General features: G+C 49.1%; 5 protein-coding genes across 5 annotated transcripts; 3 read left to right on the top strand and 2 right to left on the bottom strand.

Annotated features, from left to right (window-relative positions):
• Positions 1-34: 34 nt before the first annotated feature.
• FPSE_04248 (uncharacterized protein) lies at positions 35-1,943 on the top strand (the record flags this gene model as incomplete). The annotated part of the gene is made up of 2 exons (XM_009257366.1): positions 35-131; positions 190-1,943. The coding sequence occupies 2 exons, from the start codon at positions 35-37 to the stop codon at positions 1,941-1,943; spliced, it is 1,851 nt and encodes a 616-aa protein (XP_009255641.1).
• A 561-nt stretch (positions 1,944-2,504) lies between these two features.
• On the top strand, positions 2,505-3,029 carry FPSE_04247 (uncharacterized protein; the record flags this gene model as incomplete). The annotated part of the gene is made up of 1 exon (XM_009257365.1): positions 2,505-3,029. One exon carries the CDS (start codon positions 2,505-2,507, stop codon positions 3,027-3,029), a length of 525 nt encoding a protein of 174 aa, XP_009255640.1.
• A 71-nt stretch (positions 3,030-3,100) lies between these two features.
• On the bottom strand, positions 3,101-5,390 carry FPSE_04246 (uncharacterized protein; the record flags this gene model as incomplete). Its single annotated transcript, XM_009257364.1, has 5 exons — positions 3,101-3,259; positions 3,315-3,911; positions 3,964-4,677; positions 4,726-5,232; positions 5,280-5,390. 5 exons carry the CDS (start codon positions 5,388-5,390, stop codon positions 3,101-3,103), a joined length of 2,088 nt encoding a protein of 695 aa, XP_009255639.1.
• Positions 5,391-6,076: 686 nt separating this feature from the next.
• Positions 6,077-17,794, bottom strand: FPSE_04245 (uncharacterized protein; the record flags this gene model as incomplete). Its single annotated transcript, XM_009257363.1, has 4 exons — positions 6,077-6,763; positions 6,815-7,851; positions 7,903-17,649; positions 17,740-17,794. The coding sequence occupies 4 exons, from the start codon at positions 17,792-17,794 to the stop codon at positions 6,077-6,079; spliced, it is 11,526 nt and encodes a 3,841-aa protein (XP_009255638.1).
• A 1,372-nt stretch (positions 17,795-19,166) lies between these two features.
• Positions 19,167-19,661, top strand: FPSE_04244 (uncharacterized protein; the record flags this gene model as incomplete). The annotated part of the gene is made up of 1 exon (XM_009257362.1): positions 19,167-19,661. The coding sequence occupies one exon, from the start codon at positions 19,167-19,169 to the stop codon at positions 19,659-19,661; it is 495 nt and encodes a 164-aa protein (XP_009255637.1).
• Positions 19,662-23,470: the final 3,809 nt, after the last annotated feature.

Raw genomic sequence — 23,470 nt, 5'->3', positions numbered from 1 at the left:
TAATACTCGATGCGCTTGGAATAAAAAAAAGGTCATGGAAAGCTTCCTCAGGGAATGGAGGCAAGATGCCCTCAACAAGGCGCAATACGAATCAGCTATCTTTATCGGCGACAAGCTGCTGGCATTGACCAGTTCGTATAATCCTTTCCTCGGAGTATCACCTCAAGACTCTAATGTCAGGTTGAATAGATGACGACCAAGACGCATTCTGGTTGGCCCAAGTCCACTTCGCGACAGGAAACTACACTCGCGCCCAAGCATTTCTCTCGAGCCAAAACCTCATATCACGAAACCCATCATGCCGCTACCTCGCCGGCCATTGTCTCATCAAGCAATCCCGATTTGATGAAGCTCTTTCCGTTCTCGGCGACCGCAACCCGACGCATCTCATAACCAACGGCGCGAGCAACAAGCGTAAAACACAGCCGCGCCAAACACGACGTCGCGACCCAGTTGCGGAGGAAGAGGCATCCAACAGGAGATATGAAGCAGCCATGTGCTTCCTGCGAGGCATCTGCTATGCGAAGCAGAATTCGTTTGACCGCGCAAAGGAATGCTATAAAGATGCAGTACGGATCGATGTCCAGTGCTTTGAAGCGTTTCAGCAGCTCATGAACAATAATCTGTTGTCGCCAGACGAAGAGTGGCAGTTCCTTGAGAGTCTGGATTTCGACGCAATCCATGTGTCAGGCGATGCGTCGGCTTCTCAGCAAGCGGCTGAGTTTACAAAGATGCTCTACACGACACGTCTATCTAAATATCGGAATCCTGCAGCGTTCGAGACAGCGTACGACTCTCTGTCAACACATTATCACTTGGCGTCGAACCCTGATCTACAGCTTGCACGGGCGGATCTTTTGTATACGCAGTGCCGCTACCGGGATGCGCTGAACATCACGAACGGGATTCTACAAGAGGACAAATACAACTTTAGTGTGTACCCGGTACACTTGGCTTGCTTGTTTGAGCTCAAGGAGAAGAACTTACTATTCTTGATTGCACACGATCTAGCGGACAGCCATCCCGAAGAGCCATGCTCATGGCTCGCAGTTGGTATTTACTACTTCTCAATTGGCAAGATTCCAGAGGCGCGACGGTACTTTAGCAAGGCGAGTATGATGGATGCGCACTTTGGACCAGCGTGGATAGGTTTCGCACATACGTTCGCAGCCGAGGGCGAGCACGACCAAGCGATTTCGGCGTATTCGACAGCGGCGAGACTATTCATGGGTACTCATCTGCCCCAGGTGTTTTTGGGCATGCAGAATCACGCCCTCAACAACATGACACTTGCGGAAGAATTCCTTAAAACTGCTTACGGTCTCTGCAAAACGGATCCGCTATTATTGAACGAGATGGGCGTTGTGAAATACCACCAAGACAAACCCAAGGAGGCAGCACAATATTTTACAGCAGCGCTTAAGATCGCTGATGATATGGATAGTGATCCTTCAGCATGGTTAGCGGCCAGGACGAATCTTGGCCACGCATTCCGAAGACTACGGCACTTTAACCGAGCTCTGGCCGAGTTTGACGAGGTGTTGAGACAGGGAGGAAAAGATGCAGCTATCTTCAGTGCAAAAGGTCTCATTCTGATGGAGCAGAACAAACCCGAGGAAGCAGTGACGGTCTTACATGAGGCGTTGGCGGTTAATCCGCAGGACAGTATTGCGACAGAGCTGCTTAACAAGGCGTTAGAGGAGACGATACTGCAGGACGGTGCGGCGGAGTCTGAAGCCGAAGATTTGATCGAGTTTGAACGTATGCTGGGACAGCAAAAGCACGATGCGGCTGTAAAGGTGAATGGTGGTCGAAGAACAGTAGGAAGAATGGAGAAGGGCAAGGGAAGAGTGAGACGATCACGGAGGATGACAGTACTGGAGGATGAGAACGATTCAGAGGAGAAAGAGGACAGTATGATGGAAATGACCGATGATGATTAAGAGTAAGAATGAATACCAGAGATTGAAGAAGTATGGGATAGTCACATATCATTGGGATAGGTCAGGTCTAGGGCAGGCGTTGAGGAATTGAAAGTGTATGCATTGATGAGAATAAGATACAGTGAGGATCAGATAACGTTCAATTGAATTGAAAGGACAAGACTAAACAATATCATTATGTTGTTGTATCAATATTAGTATATCAGTATAGTAATCAACGGCCTAAACCTACTTCGCACTCGCATTCGAATATTCGTATGATTTATTAGTGGAGTATCGGCATTTCAAAACTGTCCGGCCCGTCGCTTCGGAGAACCAATTACTTTCTGCTTATTATTTTTGGGTGATATCGATGAAACAATTATCGGATTTTACAAGTGACTCGGGACCGAAATAGCGCGAGCATCTTATCTTACAGGTAAAAGGCTGAATACAGAAGAGGGGAAGTGGCTTGATGATATGACGCGGCGCAGTATAAGTATGATACTATAGAGAGAGTTGAATGTCAGCTTATATTGCAATACTCAACTTGATCATACAAACAAAACATCAAAATCAAACATGTCTCGATTCTACCCACATGCTCCTTATGCGGAGGACCAACCTCTTGCACGTACTATCCTCACAACTCATGTCATAGTGAGAGCAATCACGCTAAACACCATTATCGCTACCGGCATTACAACAACACGCCAAGTCATTCCATTCTTTCGCCCAAAATCACCTGATGCTCTCACTTTCTTCCCTCGCCTCATCCGCTCAGCATCAACAGGCACAGTCGCGGCCTTGGGTGTGGGCACTCTCATGACATATGGCCGCATGCGCGGTAGAGAAGAGATTGAGTGGCAGGATCGAAGCTGGAGGTTACTAGAGAACCCTGGACAGGTCGAGACTGATGACTGGACTGCCGTGGGTGCTGGAGCTGGAGCTTTGATGGGGGCTAATGCGGTGAAGGGATTGGGGTTGGGTTGGAGAGGTGCCGTCGGAGGACTGGGACTGGGGACTGTAGGAGGAATGTTGGGATATATGGCTTGGAGGTATGGTGTTAATGGGGGCAAGTTTCCAAAGAACGAGGATGCTTTGTAGAGAAGATAATTATTTGTATAGTATAAGTTATCCTTACATTCCTTCCCTTCTCTTCTGTATAAGAATTATATCTACAACTTTGCTCGAACTTGTTCGACATCTTCAATCTTTTGGAACTGATAGTAATAGTCCAGACTCTCAGGATTCAACAATGTCCCACTCGGTTTGATGTTGCTCCCAGAAATGATCTGTTTGACCGGCAACTCGACCTTTTTACCATTGACAGTCACCTATATCAATGTCAGTTACCATGTATGAGTGAGGGATCCAAGACTAAAAACTTACCGGAATATCAGGGACCTCAAAGATGTACTTGGGCACATGTCTCTTGGTCAACTCCTTCGCAATCCTGTCACGAATAGTATTCGCAAGTTCAGCCGTAAACTTGATACCAGGTTTCATCAGTAAGAACAAAACAACGCTCTCATCATGATCCTGCGGTCTTCTCTGTCCCACGCAAAGACTTTCGGCGACCTCTGTCGCAAACCCGCCCTCAATCACAGCGTAGATATCTGCACTTCCAAATCGAATACCACTAGGATTCAAAACACCATCAGAGCGACCGAGGATATGAATATGTCCCGTCTTCGGATGGACTGCTGCAAAGTCACCTTGCGACCATACACCAGGGAATCGAGCGAAGTAGGCCGAAGTGTATTTCTCGCCTGGAGCGGGACTTGTGTCGTTCCAGAGGCAGAGAGGAACGTTTGGGAATGCCGCTGTTCCGACCAAGTCTCCTGGTTCGCCATCTGGGACTGGGGAAATTGGCTTCGTCGGGTCAGCTGAGGACGGGTATATGGCCATGGGAGTGCCGATAACTCTTCCAGGACATCCACCGGCGTAGATGGGACACAGAGGATTCTCCATGACGAAGCAGGCGGCCTGGAGGAATGAAGTTAGCTGTGTAGATATTAAAAGGCAGTCAAAAACTTACAATGTCTGTGCCGCCTGAAAAGTTGGCGAGCTTGATATGGTTAGGGAAAGCTCCATCGTAAAACCATTCAAAAACTTGTTCTTTCAACACCATTCCCGTGCTCAAAACAGCCGTGAGGCTATTCAAATTAGCTTCCTTCTGAGGAACAATGCCCTCTTTCATGAGTTCACCCAGCCATCTTGGCGAGACACCCAGACTCGTGACTTTCTGCTCTTCCACGATCCTCAACAAGACAGATCGATCTGGCACGAAAGGTGAACCATCGTAAAACACAGTTCGTCCGCCAAAGGCGAGTCTCGCGACACTTGAAAGATACATGATCCAACCTGTCGTTGTGTACTGAAGTGTCACATCTTTGTGTGAGAGTTCGCGATGAAGAACGCCTTCTTTGGCGATGGAAACAAGAATAGGACCGACACCGTGGACGATGGCTTTGGGTGTTCCTGTAGTTCCAGAAGAATAGTAAACTACCATTGGGTCCTGGAAGCCGACTCTTTCGATAGGTGGCTGTGTTGAAGATGCTGAGGAGAGGAAGGCTTCAAGACGCTGTGTGTTCGGAATACTAGAAGTATCTTGCGCAGTGTCAAAGCGTTGAACAACAATTACTCCTTTGAAAGAAGGACACTCCTTCATTCCTTCGACCACACCCTTTATCTTGTCGCGAAGATCAATGACCTTGCCGTTGTACAGAGCTCCGTCATCGAAGAAAACAAACTACCAAATCAGCATTTCGGTATCAACATTGACTGCAGAGAAACTTACCTTGGGATCGATCTGAACTGTTCTCTGCAACAGACCTCCAACACCCATGTCAGTTGAACTGCTACTAAATAAACCCCCAAGCCAAGTCGTAGCTAGGAAAACCACACATGTCTCAACAGCATGCGCTCCAACTATAACGACTCGATCTCCCTTCTTCATGCCTCTCTGCTTCAACGCACTCGCTGTCCTAGCAACTCTCTGACGAAGCTCTCCCCAAGTAACATTCTTTACAGATGAATTACCCTCGCGAACTTCTGTGATAGCAATTTTGTCGTCCTCTTTGTGCAGAGTTGAGCGTTCTCCCGGAGCATTGCCTTGTGTCCAGAGGATGTTCTCGGCGAAGTTGAGGCGAATGCCAGGGAACCATGTAGGGAGCTTAGTGATGGGAATTGACTCATCGACAACATATGAGTAGGATCCCTCGTGAATCCATTTCTGTGAAGCCCAGAGTTGGGCATAGAAGTCGCTGCGCTTAGAGCAGGACCAGTCGTATAAGTCATTGAAGGTCTAGAATGTATCAGTATCACGGTTCGTCTAGTGAATCGCGTTCATACCTTGAGATTGAGGCCATGAAGTCTGTTTGCATCCTGCATAAAAGCCCACATTGCTGTGCTTTTAGGATCAGGATGTTCCCAAACCTTTCGCGGCACCTTTGTCAGATCCATTGTAGTAGTTGAACTTGGTGGATGTATAAGTCAGGCTTGCTTATACGAAAAACACAGTGAGATGACTTCAAATCACAACAACAAACTCGACGATGGCGAAAAATAGAATAGTAAGAGTGTTTGACGCCCTGTACTTTATAGAGACGTAGCCCGAGGTAAATTGACCAACAAGGCCATCTTCATCGTGCGGGGTTCAGCCATTCCTCGCCTACATATTAACGTTGGCTACAGTACATACTGGGATGAGCTGCGCTGTGACACCTAAATCGCCTAGACTTGCTTGTCGATCTCAAGAATGATGCATGACAGGCTTCGCTTCCGAGCCGAGGTTTGTGGGGAAATCTGTCTCTTTGTCAAGCTTGGTTAGGCAGTTGGGGTACTCAAAAGTCCACCATATCATCAGCATCACCACTTGTACACAGCAAGGCTGATCGCATTAGAAATTGAATTATTAAACAGAAATAACCGCTGGTGTCTGCTCAAGTGTCGGCAGTCTAGATAGAAAGAACTGGGATGGTCCTTGCTTGTTTGCTCAACTTTCTGAGCCGTCCCAACCCTAACAATAACATTGTACAAATATCTCACAAAACCCCCCCAAACGCCATGCTCAAAGTCCAAGACCATGCCAGCGCTCAACACACCTATCATCCATTTCCTCCGATCATAAGATGAATAACATCGTACCCTTATAGATATGGCATCCACAAAGCATCGCATTGTGCCAAGTTCATAGGGTTAACAGCCTTGGCGATAGCGTCAATCACCGTCTGGTTCGCAGGCAAGTTGCCAACGGGGCTGTGGGCCAGGCTGATTGCCCGTTTGACAATCGAGTCGCTATTAACCTGCACAGAATCTCGCAGTTGGCTCTCCGTTATAACTCCATTCCTGTGGCTGCCCGTAAACCAAAACAGCATCTCATCACGCACAAGCAGAGTCAGGGCGTGCTCCAATTCGTACTCGGGTTCCGTCAAGCATCGTGCAATAGCCATCAAGGAGCATGCAAAGATGCCTTCAGTGGCAAGTGGTCCCATCAACGTTTGAAGGTTGGGCGTAAGCCGGAAAGGCACCGGCTCAGGGTTGTGGAAAAAGGGTTTGTTGGCGCTCATGTAGGACATCATTTCAGACCCCCAAACCTTACCCGTGGCCCTGGAGATGTTGATCTTCTGCGGGTATCGGTTGTGCATGTACATGATGTATGTAATAAATGTCAACGCAGCAAGCTGGTATGAGAACTGGCGACGGAACAGCCAGAACTCTGCGAACTGCGGGAACACCTTCTGGAAGTACTCGATTGCAACTGTGGACGGAACCCATTTCTCCTGAATGGCATTAAAGACCTCCAATCGAGCTGTTGCTGCCTGTTCAGGTTTGTTCTGTTGACTGTCAGTGGCTGTGGAACAGTCATGTCTTGTCGAAAAACTTACCGAGCTCTTGCTCTCGAGCGCACCCCGAAGCTTCTCCATGGTAAACAGTACAGGGTCATCCTTTGACATGCCCATGTTTCGGCAATGATCCTCATATACTCCCTGCAGTGTAGTGTATGACGTGTCTTCCTGGACAAGTCGGATGTGCGGTGCGAATGGAACCATAATCGGTATCGTGAACTGCAAATCGCGACGTCGACTCTCCTTCTTCCGTCCCAGTGTCTGGTTGAGTGAGCGGAAAAGTTGCAAGATGCGCTCCTCTCGTCGGCAGTGACGAGCGGCAGGATGCTGGATGGCCCATGTGTGGATGCTTCCATCGTGTCCTCGCATCTTGATACGGCGATAAGAGGCGCTGATGGATCGAACAAGATCGATGTTTGGCAGGAAGCGGTCAATACGAATGAAGTCCTGGTTCTTATCCTTGTGCTGCAAGTATTGTCCTGGAACCTCTACCTCATCAAACTTGCCATATCTGAACTCACTCAGAAGAGGGGAGAAGTTTTCAAGTGAAGCACGAGGCACTCTGTGGTCCAGCTTCTCCTCAAACTTATTACGCCAACGGCGCAGCTTGTAAATGTACTCGTACATTGTCGGCTTAACCGTAACGAAGTCCGCCTCGAAGGATTTCTTGATGTGGCTTGGCAGGATCGTTTCAGCGAAGCGAGTAATATTGGTTTCCGTCGCCGCCGGAAGCTTGACGTTCTTGGCGAAAGAGGGAGGAGTTCGGCTGACATAGGCGAGAGCATCGTTAAGAAGGGCAACAATCAATCGGTAAGCGTCTTCATCGGGAGGGCACTTGAAGTTCTTCTGGATCTGGTCCACCATTGTCTCCATCGAAAGGGCCAAGAGGGGGAAGGCCGTCTTGAGGACTGACATGACCTCCTCAGTGTACTCCCACGGAGGCTTCTTCTGGGCCTGTACGGGTTGTCCAGGTTGGACTGTCGGCTTAGGTGCAACCTTTGAGGGATCAGGAGCTTGTCCATTGGCAGGTGCAGGTGTGCCAGCTGCGTTGCTGCCAGCATCACCCTCGGCCTTGACTGTTGTGCCGTCAGCCGCATTGGCAGTGCCTGGTCGTGATGACGATGTACCAGGTCGGGGGGGTTCCTGCTTGGTCATGGATGGAGACGCGCTCGCCTTTCCATTGGAGACAGTCGATTGCGCGCGTTGTCGTGCGTTTCTGTCTCTGGCTTCCTGGTTCTTCTTAATGACGAGCAGATCCTCACGATTAGTTCGGAGCTGGAAGTACAGAGCTTGAGGATACGATTTGGCAATCTTCAGAAGGAGTTGGAAGACGCGGGGCGCTTCCTTGTGGCCGAGACCTGTGATCAATTGCTGAATAAAGGTAATCCAGTACCACACAGGTGTTTCGCCCTTGAAGTCATCGAAGCCAAGCGCGATAGTGCCCTTGGAATCGTCCAAGCTGAGCAGCCACAGGATTCGGGCAAGAAGCTTTCGTGACTTGGCGTTCTTGTAGCTTCCTGCGGCTTGCAAGTACGAGGTGAGGGCTTGACGCGCCGCGTTGAGATCAGTGGGATCTTCCTTGAACTTGCGATCGTTGAAGTAACCCCACTCAGCCCAAGCCTTTGCAGCACCAATATCGAAATACAACGCTGTTCCATATGCTGAGTCGGCCTCGTCCTTCTGTTTGAGCTTCTCCAAGAACATTCCCTTGAGAGTATAAAACTCGGCCTTCTGAGGCGGGCTAAAGTAATTGAGGTTCGTGTTATTGATTACGTCCAAACCACTAGATAGCTCTTCAGGGTTCTCGTAGTGGCACTTGGCTTGTTCACGAAGCTTCAGGAAAGCTTCTTGAATCTCAATATTGGGCAGTGTATAGATGCGGCTCAACTGGTTGATGCAAACCTCGGGAAGGTTATGCTTGCGGGCAACGTGGGCGAATCTGTTGATTATCCAGGCAGTCTCGTGGTAGCCACGGTAAGCAAAGGAACTCGCCCCTCCGGCGTTCTGCGCGCCCTGCTGCGGCAGCAACTGAAGGTATGTCTGGTTGATAAGGCTGAAGATATGCTGTCTCCAAGTGACGAGGTCTTGCCAAGCAGTGATGTCATCCCAAACATTTGGTAGGCGATCACGCCAAGCACCGAGGAGCAATTTGAGCTCGCCAGATTTGATGTCCAAGTTGCTTTGATTGGTGCTGGCAAGACTCTGACAAATGACGCTGGCATCGTGAAGCTCAACCAGCTGTTGGAAGTTTTGGAGAAGAGGAACATGGGCGTTTGTCAGGCGCTCGGGCAGTTGGTGCCACTTGCGAATTGACAGTTGAATTGCTTCATCGCAGACACGTGCAAAATCGGTTGTGGGTTCCTGGCTATTGTGGAATTTGAGGAGTGACATAAAGGATTGAAAGAAGGCTCTGCGAGGTGTTGGGGCATCCATGACTCCTTTGATGATGTTGTCCAAGGCCTCCCGATGTTGCTCGTCCTGCCACATATCCGTGTTGCGCCACGCACACTCAAGCAGAAGGTCTTGGAAATTTTCATGCTTGGCGAAATCTTGCAGGATTTCCCACTGTTGCAACTTCTGAGCACAGAGAACCCAGTGATCCTCCCAAAGCATGTACTCAGCTTGAGAAAATGGTATCACGCCTGTTCGGGCCTTGATTTGAGCATTTTCATATAGCTTCTGGGCCTTGTCCCACATGCCATTTTGTTCATAAGACAGAGCGGCATTGGTTTCAACAAACTGGCATCGTCGCCTCCACGTACCATAGAACAGATCATCCTCCTGAAGAGAGGCATACAGCTCGACAAGAGCGTCGAGGTTGCTCTCACGAACGGCAGCTGACTCTACCTGGGGTTTGATGGCGGCGTTCTCCAGCTGGATCAAAGCAGTGTACCAGGCATCATAGGTTTTTGCCTCATACTTGAGCACATGTGGTGGGATCTTGCACTCTGGCCAAGTCTTAGCAGCACCATCAAGGATGGACTGAATAACATTGGGACGCTTGTCAATCTGGCGACTGTGGTAGTCCTTGGTGAGTAGGGCTACAATGCCACGCTCCAGATCAACACGGTCATCCTTTGCGACAGATGACCAATAGATTGGGAAAAGAGTGACCCAAAGATTGTGAGCGAGTTGAGAGTCGACGTGCTGGAGCTGAGCCAAGGGCTCGACGACGTCTCTCACTTTGATATCACCGAGTTCCACCATGAAGCGGCGGTGACTTGCCATAAATGACTCAAACTTGTCATCGATGATGCTAGCAGGCTCTCGGGCCTCCATCTCCTTTGTGAAGGTAGTCAGCAAGCGGGAAATTGGCAACGTCTTGAAGTCGGACTGATAAAGCTGAATGTTGGCGTTTGTCTCCACGGCACCTAGCAACAAATGACTGGCTTGGGCAAGCCAGTAGGAGTCAGACAGCGTATCCCAATTCTGAGAGGTGAGAACATAAGATAGACGTGCGCTGGCCGATTTGGATAAACTCTTGTCGAAAATGGCCATGAAGCGATTCCGCATGTCGACATCCGTTGCACGGGTGCCGATAAGGAATGCGTGCTCCATGCGGACTGTGAGCTCAGTGCGAGTGATTTTGGGGTCCTCGTAGATGCGAATAACGAGGTCCAGGAACTTGGACAGCATGGTTGGGTCTTGTCGGTGCTCGAAGGATAGCATCTTGTGAAGAACGGCCGTCTTCTCCTTAAGAGTTGGCCATGTTCCTTCTGAACGGAATACCCATCCCTCAACCATGTTCAAAATTTCTTCGCAAAGCTCAATCGACATGGACTTTTCCACCAGAGTTGCGAGGACGCTGAGGAAAGGCCGGCGAGAGTCGCCTAGAACCTCCATCCGAAGAGCAACGACCTGTATCTCCTTGATCATAATCTTTGTCTGGATTTCGAGATCATAAGCAGACATTTCTCCACTCGGAGTGTTGGGGTCCTGGTTCCTATTGTTCACACCAGCGGCTTGGCTCGCAACAGCGTTGTAATGCTGCACATGCTCCTTCGCATGCTTGGATTGAAGTGCTTTCATCAGGGATGCAATGTGCTGATCGATGACATTCGGCTTTCGCTGGCCAAGAGACCAAAGAATGCTCACGCCGGAAGTATAGTTGCTGCTGTTCATTGCCTCCGTCGCAAGTTGGGATAGGTACACGACGATCTCTGATGTCTGTGTCTCGGTCTCGCCATCAGCGTCCGCATCTTCCATGGGAGTGTCGTCGGGAACAGAATCCAAGATGCGCTTGACAATTGACCGTAGCTCACGGTCGTCGTCAAACTTCTTGTCGGAAAGATGAAGACAATCCTGGATTTCAGGGTTTTCTGACTTGAGACACTTTTCCAAAACCTTCTGTATAGATGGCATATTCTTCTGGATCCATTCGTCGTCCTTTGCGTTGAGCACAATGCGGACGACCTGGAGGGTGTTAATGATGTTGGTGAGGAACTTCTCGTCGAACTTCTCCTTGTCAGAAGGATCAGCAGTAAGGATAGTCTGGGTTCGCTCGCTTGCCAGGATCACATGTGTGACGTTGGGGAACAGGTCCAGTTCGAGGTCGCCCCAATACTGAGGCTGTACAAGGTTGTAAAGCAGCTTCATGGCCTTCTTGCAAAGATCGGTCAACGCCAATGGGACAGGAGGAATTGACGACGAGACTTGATCGCGAGGCTTGGCTGAAGGGAGCTCATAGCGCTCGTTCAGCTGAGCAATGAATTCGACCAGATACTTGATCATCTTCGTTCGGAACAGGGGTGGAATCTCGTACTCGACACGCTGGGGCTGAGACGGAGCGATCGCTTGCTCCGCCTCCAGCTTCCTCTTCTTGGTGTTGGGAGATTGAGAAAGAGCTCTTGTGTCAGACGTTTGTGACTTTCCTTCCACTCGTCTCTCCTCCCACAGCCAGATAAGCCACATCATGTTAAGACAAAGTCGTTTTGACTCGTGAGATGCATTCTGTGGCGTGGCGAGCTTTCGTAGCGAGCTGATCATCAAAGTGATGTACTTGTCCCGAGCCACATAGAAGAGATCCGGGTGTCTAACCAGGAAATGGAAGATACTCGTCATCTGCTGTGCGTTTTGTCCTTCATCTGCTAGGATGCGGCGAGGCGCAACTGCCCATGGCGCATACTGACTGTTCTGGCCAGTTCCGCATCGCTTTGGCAGCATGGGTGCAATAAGCTCCAACGCTTGTGTTACCAAAGCTCGGCCTTCGTTCTGGTTGGCCTTCAGGAGTGAGAGATACACCTGGGTCACAATCTTTGGAGGGGTTTCGTAGTGTGCAATGAAGTAGCCAATGACCACATACGCGGCATGCTTGTTGATCACGTCTTCTAAGCGAATGAAAGTCCAACCAAACTTGATGATATCTTTCCTTGCATCTTGTAGGGGGGTGTGGTAGTACTTGACCAACATCGCAGAGAGCTGCAATACTTCATAACGCGTATGGTCAATACCAGGCTGGGCTTGATCATCCATGGTCATCTCGGGATGGACCTTCCAGATTTTGCTGCTAACTGCATCAATGACAGCTCTGTCCATAAGTCGAGGAGTCTTGTTTTGGTCAAGTTGATTCCAGTTGCGCATGACATCCATTGCAACGATCGGGTTGACGATGTAATGTAACAAAAAGTGCTTCATCTTGTTTGACGCAGATTTGCCAGAATAGGTGTCCAGACAACGAAGTACCGTCATTTTCCAGAAGTCAATCGCGTCATTGCAGATGATTCTCCTATAGATGAAAGAGAACAGCTCCTGTGTAATGCGAAGCTCATCAGAAGTAACGCATTCGATTAGATTGAACAGAGGGTCCAGGTCTTTTGGCGCCCTCTCCAGTGACTTGACAAGAATCGTCATGAGCTGCTCAGCAGCTTGGTAAGCCGGTAATCGGAGATGAGCCGGAAGGGTATGCTGGCGAAGATGCTTCTCCAGTTCTTTGCCAATGTTCTTGAGCCAGTCAAGATGCTCCTTTTTGTCCATGCACTTCTCCGCGTTAGGGAAGTGACTGAGAGACTCAAATATGTGGATTGTATTGACCATTGCAATGAACTTGGCCTCGTTGTTCTGGCTTATCAACTCGTTGCAGCGGGTGATTAAGCCATCAACATTGTCAACTGCAACCTCTCGCAGAGCCTGACTGTCAGGGTGGCCCAGGACCTGCGCCAATAGTCGACCGTACTTGAGGTCTTCCACTTTACCGAAGAGGTACGCCCAGATCTCCTTAGGATATCGATTCATATACCTGTAGATAGGAAGACGGAATGGACTAAGCTGAGTCCGGCGCAACTTTTCTTCAAGTCCAAGGAAGCAGTCGATCAAGCGTTCCTTAAAAGCTTCAGCGGGTGCGGGAAGCAAGTGGAAGATATTGAGAATAGCGGTGATGATCTTCATCTGAGCATGTTGATCGAAAAAGCTGAAGGATATTTGCTGCAAAGCACTGGGTTCGACAATCGAATCGATTTGTTCAAGTAAGCGAGCACCTATCTCGACCTTAAAATACGACGTGAGCAGCTTCAGTAACCTAGACAGATTGTCGAGCCCCGCCGTGCTGAGGCGTTTAGGATCTGACAGACTTTGCAGCACTGGTCGCAATCCTCCTTGAAGGAGCTCCTTGGGCAGACGCCTATCTACCGACAGAACCGACTTCAGGGCATCATTTGCTGCAGTGATGGTAGGCTTCGATTCTGAGTACAGACACTTAAAAAAGACGCCCAGAATCTTTGTCTTTGTGGGTTGGTTGGAAAATTCCTCAAAGGTCATAGCAGTTGTGAGGAGTTTGATACATGAAACCCGGAGGTTGACAATATGCTCATGTGTACGGAATTCTGCAGGCTTGTTAGCCAGAGAATCGTCACCAGCATCTGCCAAGGCCAAAGACTCCATCAGGAGACGGTTTAGATTCTCGTCGAACGGGACCCAGTCGTTCTTCAAACTCATGTGGTACGTCATGGCGTTGATATAGCCAATCTGAATACTAAACGGCAACGCTCGCAGTGGCTTGGCAAATATAGGTTGCAGGATCTTATCCTTGCAGGATTCAAGGAGCTCCCAAACCTCGCAATTTGCTGCCTTGGCGATGAGTTCCAGCGAGTGCTTCGCGGTCTCACGAACATGCTTGTTCATATGGTACAGATCATTTCCAAATTGTTGGCAGATCTGAGAAAGACGAGGCTGCTTGGGCTGAGCACCTTGCGGTTGGCCTGGTGGTTGTGTAATGGGCAGTGCATCCTCCTTGGTGATGTCTTTGGTGATGCGCTTCAGAAGGACCTCGAGACTTGTTTGTGCCAAGCAGCGTGTCTTTTCAGGAAGGTCTTGGGGCATGTCCTTAACCACGTAGATGAGAGCACGTATAAACTCGGTTTGCTTTGAAGTGATCCAAGTGTCGCCAAAGTCAAGCTCCGTGAGCAAATAGTTGATTCCCAGACTGCCACCAGTCTTGGTAAACCATTCCTCTTCATAACAGCTGTGGCAAAATGTGCTGCTAAGGTGACTGAAGAACGGGAGCTTGCCGACGTCGTTTTCCGAGCCAAAGATGATCGCTGTGGAGTCGTACATTTCCCGAATGGCGCTCTTGCCCGCCTCCCGTACGTCTGGGTGGTCTGAAGCCAATGACTCTACGATTGCGTCAGAAAGGTTGCGTGTATCAATATGCAGAGGGCCCTCGCCCGCATTAGGGTCAAAGGGGCTAAAGTTTCGCTTCAAATCGACCAAGGCTCGGCCAATTTCGATTATTGCAAAGTGTTTGCAGACATTCAGTAAGAAAGCACTCGCCTCATCTTTGAACTCGGGGAACGAATGAGCAAACATGATTGCCTTGAGAAGTCGCTTCACGACCAAGTCTTCACACTCTTTCTTCGGAATAGATCGCTCGCGGTCAGAAACCTCAAAGCTGGTAGAATTTATCTCGTACCTCCGTGCTACAAGGTCTTCGGCTTGGAGTCGCACGAGGCGTGGGAGATCTTCCGGAAGCTGATCAAAGCCAATGCGCAGCTTCAGTTGAGATTTGATCAAGTGCAGCGCTTGCTTCTTGTAGTAACCATCGTATTGCTTGTTGTGGTTGTTCTTGGTTGCTTTGGGGAATTCCGTAAGCTTCTGAATGGCAAAGTCAATGCCCATATCAGCAGGGAATGCTCTGTCCTTTTTGGAGCCAAGCAACCTCAGGTCGAAGCCTGCAGGATCATCGGCGTACTCCTTGTAAGCAAGCGGCACAGCTCCAGTCATGAACTTTCTGTTTCTGCCGCCCAATTTGCCAAGAATCCTCATTGTGGTATGGGCGTGGAAGTGGCTGTATGGGTGGGGTTTGAGATGGTCAAAGAGAGCAGTCATCAGCTCATCAATGACAGGCGCCATGATGGGATCAAGATAATCCGCCGTTAGGTTGTCAACACACAGTTCCAGTGTTCGTAGGCCCTGTCCAACGAGATCTGTTCCGGCACGGAGTGCAACAACAAGCGGTCGCATCAGGAAGCTCAAGTGCGGCAGCAAGTGACTAAGTCTTGCTGGGACCGTGAGACAGAGCTCCACATACAAGTCGCGCTCTGATGGCTTTCGAGCGGCCATTAAAAGATTATTAAGCACATCCAAGAGCATTTCAAGCAGCGGCAGAATCTGCTTGTAGAGTTGCTCGAATTTACCGCCACCGATGCTGCGGAACAGCGATCGTAGAAGAAGGAAGTAATTCATTGGCTCCTCTGCCTTTGTCGACAGCTCAATGGATTTTGTGACGATGTTCACAACGTGGGGCAGTAGAACCTGCTCGTTTTGATTGGCGAACAAGGTGACTGCCATGAAAGCTAGCTTAAAGAGCCGCAACAAGATCGAGGATTTCTTAACATCGGCAGACCCTACCTGATCGATTCGCTCCATGAGGAACTGCAAGAGCATACCACAAAAGCTAGGAGACGTTGCCTCGCTAGCAAGAAAGAATTGGGGTATATGCAACAAAGCTGTGTGTTCGAAGATCATGTCGTAAAGGCGCGGGATCTCTTGTTGGAATACCTCGTGGAACGTTGCGGGATCAATGGCGTGGAATACAGTGGCAAAGGTTTCAAGCAAGTCCTTCTCCTCCTTGCTGCAAGAGACCATGTAGAAATTAGCCATGTATTCCACCGGCGACATGTATTGGGACTCGGCGGCCGGCTTTTCAATCTCGTAGTACCTAAAGACATAGGCACCCTCGCGGAAAAGTTTGATGATGACCTTGACCTCCTCGGCTGTGAATCCATACGATACATCCTGCCAGTGGGTGGGGGCATTCTGCGCATCAATAGGTGACCCGACGTTGCATGTCCTCAATTGGTAAAATGTGTTCTTAAGACCTGTCATCAGATTTCGGAAAAGGAATTTGTTGTCAACAACAGGGTCGGCGCCGCGATCTCGTGGGTTTGAAGTTTTAATGGGAACCGCAGAGAAGATGTCGGTCTCATCCCAATCAGGAGGGCCATCCTGGTCAGCCAGGTAGGTCTCCCGGGTGCCAGCCTTCATCTGTTCCCGATAGAGAGCCGAAAGCTTTACAGCATTGGGGTACTGACGGTTCATGGCAGCAAATTTATCTGCGATGGCGTTGAGAATCATGATGAGATAATGCCGTGCGTCGACCTTGTTAGGCAACTTTGCAATACACTCGGCCATATTAAGGAGGAGTTTGGCACTCATAGTCTGAAAGCTCGTTCCGGGGAAGTTGTCTTGAAGGTTTCTCGTGTAGACCTCGACAGTCTTCCTGATTTGTTCTGGCTTCAAAGAATCTCTGACGTGATGAATGAGATCAGCAAGCATACTATAAGCCAGGGGCCGCATAGTTTCATGCACAGTCAGTCCGTCTCCAGTCAATGTTCGCTCATCCAGTAGCTCATCGATCTTTGGGATAAAGATTTTGCGGAAATTATAATTGATAATATGACGAATCGCCACTATAAGCTCTTTGCGTGTGCCAGACTTCTCTCTAGGGCAGTCCTTCAAAAGCCGAAGGACGATATCAGGCAGTCTAGGAAGGAAATCGTTCAGGTGTGAGGCGTATTGGCGAAGGAGATAGGCCAGGAAGCTCATAGTCTTGACTTGTGCCGTAATAAAGTCTGCGAAAGCCACTCGGTTCTTGATAGCAGGGCTCACTCCAGTATGAATGGTTCCTTTAGCCGCAGCATCAGCATGCGCTTGCTGCTGAGCTGAAGCTTGAAGGCACAGTACATTCTGAATGAGAGGGACAAATTTCCGGACATTCTGCTGCACCGTGTTTCGATAAACCTGGAAGATGGACACAACTATAATAGGACATTCAGAGAGGACCTTGAAAGACTGCATTCCCTTCAACAGCGGTCGGTTTTGTTGCTGGGGATCCGCTCCAAGTTCAGTGGTGGAAGCGACTGGTGATCCTGGCCGTGGTGATTGGAAATTCTGCGAGTTCCCGGGGGTCGAAGGTGCGCCGGGCTGCGATGGCGCATTGTGAGGAGCATTATCAAGTTGCTCTCGGACGACCTTTTCCATTTGCTCGAAAAGCTCCTGTATCAGTGTGAGGAAGGGTTGCACCTTTCCCTGCAGCGCCTTGTGTTGGTGACGCATGATGTCCGATGTTATCTTGACACATATTGTTGCGTTCTCTTCGTTGTCTGTCCGTACAAGCTGCATCAACAAGTCGACGGTCTCTTCGGCGTAGGGTTCGAAAGGTTCGGGAGGGGCGGGTTGTGTAGGTAATCGGTGCAGGACTTCGAGGATGACCATTCGTAGTTTCTGCTCGGGTGAGTTGCTTTGGAAAGTGCATGGTCCTTTTAGAATGCCCATAAAGACGGGCATCAACCTTTTCAGGAAAGGAGGGTATATTTGGCCACTGGTGTAGTGATCCAAGCTATCGCGCAAGGTAGTCGCGGCTTCCAGCTTGAGTCTCACATCTAGAGAACGGCATACTGGTTAGCAATCGTGATATCGCAGAGAGCATGCGACAGCAATGGAGGGGTTATGGTTTCGCAATGGGGCATTACCGATATCGCCATTACTAAGTCGAGTCACGACTTCATCTATAGTGGTGCCAGACATTGTTGCATTATTGGCATCCACGTGACGCGATTATATCTGCCATGAAGGGGGTCGTTTCGGTGGTGATCCTTTTATAAATAGATGGAGTAAGGAGTTTTGAGTTATGTGGCTGCCCGTCGCGAGCTTCTGCAGTGTCGATGGGCGAGTTAGAAAATTCTCTGTGTCAAGGTTCTCGAGAATATCTCACGTGTAGTGAAGTGGTGAGAGTGGCGATGATATGTGTTGAGTTTTGGATGTTGGTGTATTAGGATGCTTGGTGCAAGGCAAGCTTGAAGGTTAGTAGTAGCTAAAGACGTGAAAGGGCCGTCGCGTTGAAAATTACAAGAACGACTAAGCTGGGGGGTGCGGTCACCAATTCCACTGACGCTAAGACCGTATCAAAGTTTGACCGGCATTAGCGTGTAGTGAACAGCCAATTATCTACGATACAGCTCCCAAGTCGAGCCTCCATGTGTCTCTTATCTAATCTTATCTTATCTGCTACTGCTGTTGCTGCTCAGCGACGAGGTCCAAAGAGTGCATCATTTAGGTACTAACATTGGAACATGCATCACACAGCTCGGGATATTCGTTCGCAGTAGATCAATAAGTGATGGCCACGGAATTGTAAGCATCTGTGGCTTGACGTTATTTCCCCTTCCCTCGGACCTTTGGCGTGTTAAGCTCAGATTGAGTCTTGTTCCAGTCAGTATGGGTACTTCAAGGTACCAGCCAGAGGCAGCCACTTAGAGGCAGCCAGAAGTACCTATGTTTGACCGAGAAGCCTAATACAAAACTCCATAGTGGCAATCGACTTCTTTTAATACAACTCAGTAACTCAGTAACATGGATACATAGTACAATATTTTTAATGCCCACACAACTAGGTAGGTACCTACGTACCTACTAGGTACTAGGTATCTCCTGCATATGATGAATGTTGATTGCCCCACTACTAAGCAACTGTCCACTTTATTTATGGGCAGCCTAAGCCGACCAAAAACAAGAATAGGGTAGGCACTTAGTGCACTGACGAGCTCCGGATTATTGACTAACGCAACTAACAAAGGCCTCTCTTTGTTCAAGAGAAAGTTATATATTATATAAAGCCATTTCGAACTTCTCCCTAGACTCGGTTGAGTCTTCCTTATTTTCATCTCCATCCAAAACTGTATGCAAACTAACCCCTCAACCACTGGGAGTCAACGGTCACGATAAGCATATCGCTCATCACATACCGTTTCCGAAACGATGAGTGGTGAATACACAGCCTTTTTCTACGGCAAGTCACATATACTGTAAATGCGTAAAATGCGTATGCTAATGCAACCAACAGGTACCTTGGTAGGTTGATGCGTGATCTGGTCTGTACCACCCTGACATATCACACTAGATGGCACCCGAGGTCTTCTTCACCGTTTGCTACGGCCACAATAACCCTCCTCAGGTCATCAAGGACATGCACACGTTCACTCCCGCAATCCTCGAGGGCTACTGCCGCCACCGAGTTCGACACGCAGACTATCCTGGTGTTGTGGCTGAGAAGGGTCACAGTGTTCGTGGGGTTTACGCTACTGGACTTACCGATGCCAACATGAGCAAGCTTGACGATTTTGAGGGGCCCGAGTATGACAAGGAAAAGGTCAAAGTCAAGTTGCTCAACAAAGACGGCACTGTCAACGAGAAGGGTGAAACCAAGGAAACGACCGTCTACGTTTTCAACTCACTCAAACACCTTGAGAAGCGTGAGTGGGACTTTGAGGAGTTCCGAAAGACCAAGATGAAGAACTGGACCCGAGGTGGATTGGCTTTCGATGAATGTAAGTTGACGTACGCCATGCTCATGTGTGTGCCCAATACTGATGATGCGGACAATGTAGAAGTCTGAGTGAACCACCAATAACGACTTCGAAGTAGACGCGTGTTTCTGCAAGCGCCTTCCAAGTGACAGCAGTCGGTCGCTTATCTGGCTGCAGCATGACAAGACTTGATGTGGTGGCAGTGAGGGGATGTTGTGATGATGCTACCGACATACCGGTTCATAAATGCCGTGCCAGTGGGCCTCATAGATAACAGCCCTATGACCATGCAATAGACAAAATGATTGCCCCCGAAACCAGTGTAAGCGCCTAGGCCCGTAACAAAGGGAGGCAACGCAGCAGTGCATCAACGCCCAGTTCATGTTGTCAGAATGATGGTATGAGTGAATTCATCGGCGGTTAGGACGTTCCAGAAAGCTACAACGCCCTTGTAAGACGGTCTGCTAGGAAATGAGTCAGACGCATATTGGTTGAGGTTCTTGATGTGATAACATGAACCATGAAGGCGATGAATAAGAGCTGGAGTATCAAGCTTTTGCTGATTTCAGTATATTGATCATAAATTCTATGATGTATGAAAAGCCCTCATTGCATTGAGTTTGCCTGTTGACGAAACGCTGCTGTAAATCCTTCAGGTAAAAGGAATGTAAAGGGATATCCTTGTTGCTGTGAGTTGAGGTGAGCAATTATCTAATCGGATGGCTTGAGCCAATGCCACAGAGTTCTTGACTAGTGGTGTATAATCTAATAATATACATGAAATGTGGCTGAGAGTTCGCAGTGGCCCCATGGTTAGTGTCAGCGTTGAAGCTCGGGTCAAGGGTAACAGGTAGAATCCTTCTTATTCGGTAAATGGTTTCACGCCACAGAGTTACGCGGCTGCTATAAGAAGGCCCTGCACAGTATTGCTAGGACTTGGGATCCTGAATAAGATCAGCACTGGCCATTGCGAGGATATTGAATGGAGAGTTATTAATATGGTTGGTGCTTTAATGCGGAATATCAAACCCGGCCGAGGCCAAGCTGAAGATCATCTGAACTTAGAAAATTCTGGGAACCCTGGTCCTGATCTTGGTTCCGTATTATTTCCCTTGGAAAACACGGCCCATAGATACGCCGCGTTTCGTCCGATAGTCGATAGACGACGACCCTTGTTCGAGCTGGCCTTCCCCGGGCCTCCGTGTTGGTCGAGCTGCAGGCTGTCAAAGTCACGAGAAAGGTCCAAAGCTGCCCAATCGAGATAGCAGTCGGTGAAGGTATTTCAGCGACTATACAGAAGTCGTTATTGGTGACAATAACACTAGGAGCCTATGTAGGAAAATAGGACTAATATTTCTAGTCTTCAGCATCTTGCTTACATCCAATCCGGCAACAGCTGTACCTGACGCCAGTGTCATGATGCGCCAGACAGGCCCAATAAAGAGGCGAATCGTGCTGTTCTTGACTTAGCGGTCATCTTAGTTCTGCAAGAGATGTGAGCGGCAACTGAGCTTACACTGGCCTCAAAATGATCTAAGCAGTGAGAAATCCTCTATTATAGAACCGACACTAACAAACCACCCTATCAATCGCCGTAACGGGCCTTGGCTCTTGCTTTCAGCTTACCACGTTGTAAACAGAAAGAGCTCGGTACCCTCCGGGCGCCTACCGCTTCCAGTCTTGTCTGACTTTCCAGCCTTTCCAGCCAATTCAACCCCACCCAAGCACCAAACACCAAAACAATAAAACACCAAAGTCCGAAACATGAAGGTACCTCCTTGCAGAAACAAAAGTCACAACGAGGCCTTTGTACTTGACTTATGCAAGGTGTCTGCACCACTTGAATGAAACCTTTCACAAATGATTGGTTTGTCACAATTCCTATTCACTATGAACGCAACTTGTGAAACAGGCACGGTTTCACTAGGGGAATAAAAACGAGAAAACCACCCACAAGACTACGCAAGACTACGCAAGTCTAAGGGACGGCCCCCTGCCGTTGTAGTCTATCACACGGAGACGAAGCCCAAAGAAGTAGGAGTATCGGGAGATATGTACTCCCTAACTCCATTGAGGTCTTTTTGACCACGCGTGAAAGATTTTATCCTACCAAAGATCTGCACCTGCACCCCTGGATACGAAGGCGATCGTTCAGGGGATTACTCAAGAAGGCAGGCCTCCAGAACACCCTATACGATGACTACCTAGGTAGATGGCAATAATGAGCCACGCTGCCCGGATCTGTGCCGCTGGTTGCAGTAGTCTCAAGTCGCATCAATTTGCAAGGTCATGGGCTGCTGGAATTCTCATCACAGCCCTCATGAGAACTTGGACCACGCGGTGTTTCCGTGCGCAGCACCGGTTCTTTACGAGATTCCTCTTGATGGCCGGATCATACCATTTTGGACAATTGTTTGAGTCTTGGCAAGAATGCGACAGCCGACTGGTTCTGGGCTCTTCAGCCACTAATCCCCTTGGACACGTTCGCCTGGCATAACCCCTGTCATTCAGCCTTATATCCCTGTCGTCGCCCCCTGATTGGCATCTGAACCCCGCTCCCAAAGACTGGACTTGTCGTAATGGATGGCCCAGCACGACGGATTGTTATGCAGGGGAGGTCATGACTGCCGGAACAATGCATTGACTCGATAATACGCCCAGATCATTGAGACAGATGACTTGATGGGCATCCAGATATTATTGCTGAATCCTCCTTGCGACAGATCACATAAAGCAAACATCCAGAAGGATTTTTCAGGAGGGCATGGTAATACGTATTGAAGTACATAAAAGGATAGAAACCAAGTCTGGTGTGCCCCATATGATGACGTTGGAAGCATGGTTGCTCAGAATACCCATGTTGCAGCCAACGACTTTCCCGAGCACTTGGTTCGACAGGGCCCTATTGGTGACCGCGCAACTGGAGTCCCTTGCGCCCCAACCACCAAAGTCTTCTCCCAGTCCTTACTTCACCGACTAAGCTCCCTTGCCACTATGGGCGGCCTACGCTAGAGCTGACGGCATTGAATACTCATTGCAAGTCACGCTGAATATCTCGTAACCCAAGGGCGCTTCAACAAGCGACACAAGGCAGCAAGGGTATGGCCTTGCAGCTGAACAAGGGAGACGACAGACGGTCCCTTGTTATCGCCTTCAATAAGACGGCTAGACGGATACTCTCTTTCAGGCAGGACAGTGACAGGTCCCTTGCAAACACTTGAATCGCTAGTCAGGGGCTTGAACCACGACTTTTCTCTGGGGTTTACATGGGTCTAGTCCACTCACACTTTTGTTTAGTGACCAGATGAGTCTTGAAACATTGTCGTCAGCCTATCATGGACCACCTGCTGCAAATCGTCTCTTAGTCTCACGGCCCTAAAGCCTCCGTTTGCTTCGAAACAAAGCTCAACAAGGGCATTGAAGAATCCTGAGTGGCTGTACTAGCTGACTAGAAGTTATTACTCCCCTGACCTTATGGATTTTTGGTCCACCATGATCGCCTCTGAGGTGCATGCGGCTACGTCCGTTCGCGGATGTTTTTCCTGCTTGCGATTTCCCCTTGCCTCTCCGTCTGCTCTCGAAGCGTCGAGAGCCAGTCCATTGTGTGGACTGAAGTCCATATAAGACGTCCTCCCCTCCCCCGTATCATCCTCTCTCATCACCAACGACTTCAAAAGTCTCTATCCAGTCCTTCAAGTGAGATTGTCTCAACGACACTTCCATTCCTTCTTCTTTCTTTCCAAAGGCTAGTCCTTTCACCTGTCTCGACGACATTCACGTATTGCCTGGTGCAATTCGACCCTTCATTCACATACCCAACAATCGAGCTACGACTCTTCAGTCTTATACCCACATCACTCGATTCTGTCTTGACGACAATCTCACAACCTGAACATCA

This window comes from Fusarium pseudograminearum, chromosome 3 (assembly GCF_000303195.2).
Source record: "Fusarium pseudograminearum CS3096 chromosome 3, whole genome shotgun sequence".
In the NCBI taxonomy this organism is placed as follows: Eukaryota; Fungi; Ascomycota; class Sordariomycetes; order Hypocreales; family Nectriaceae; genus Fusarium; species Fusarium pseudograminearum.
Note: the sequence above shows the minus strand (reverse complement) of the source record. Positions and strands in the feature narration are given on the sequence as shown.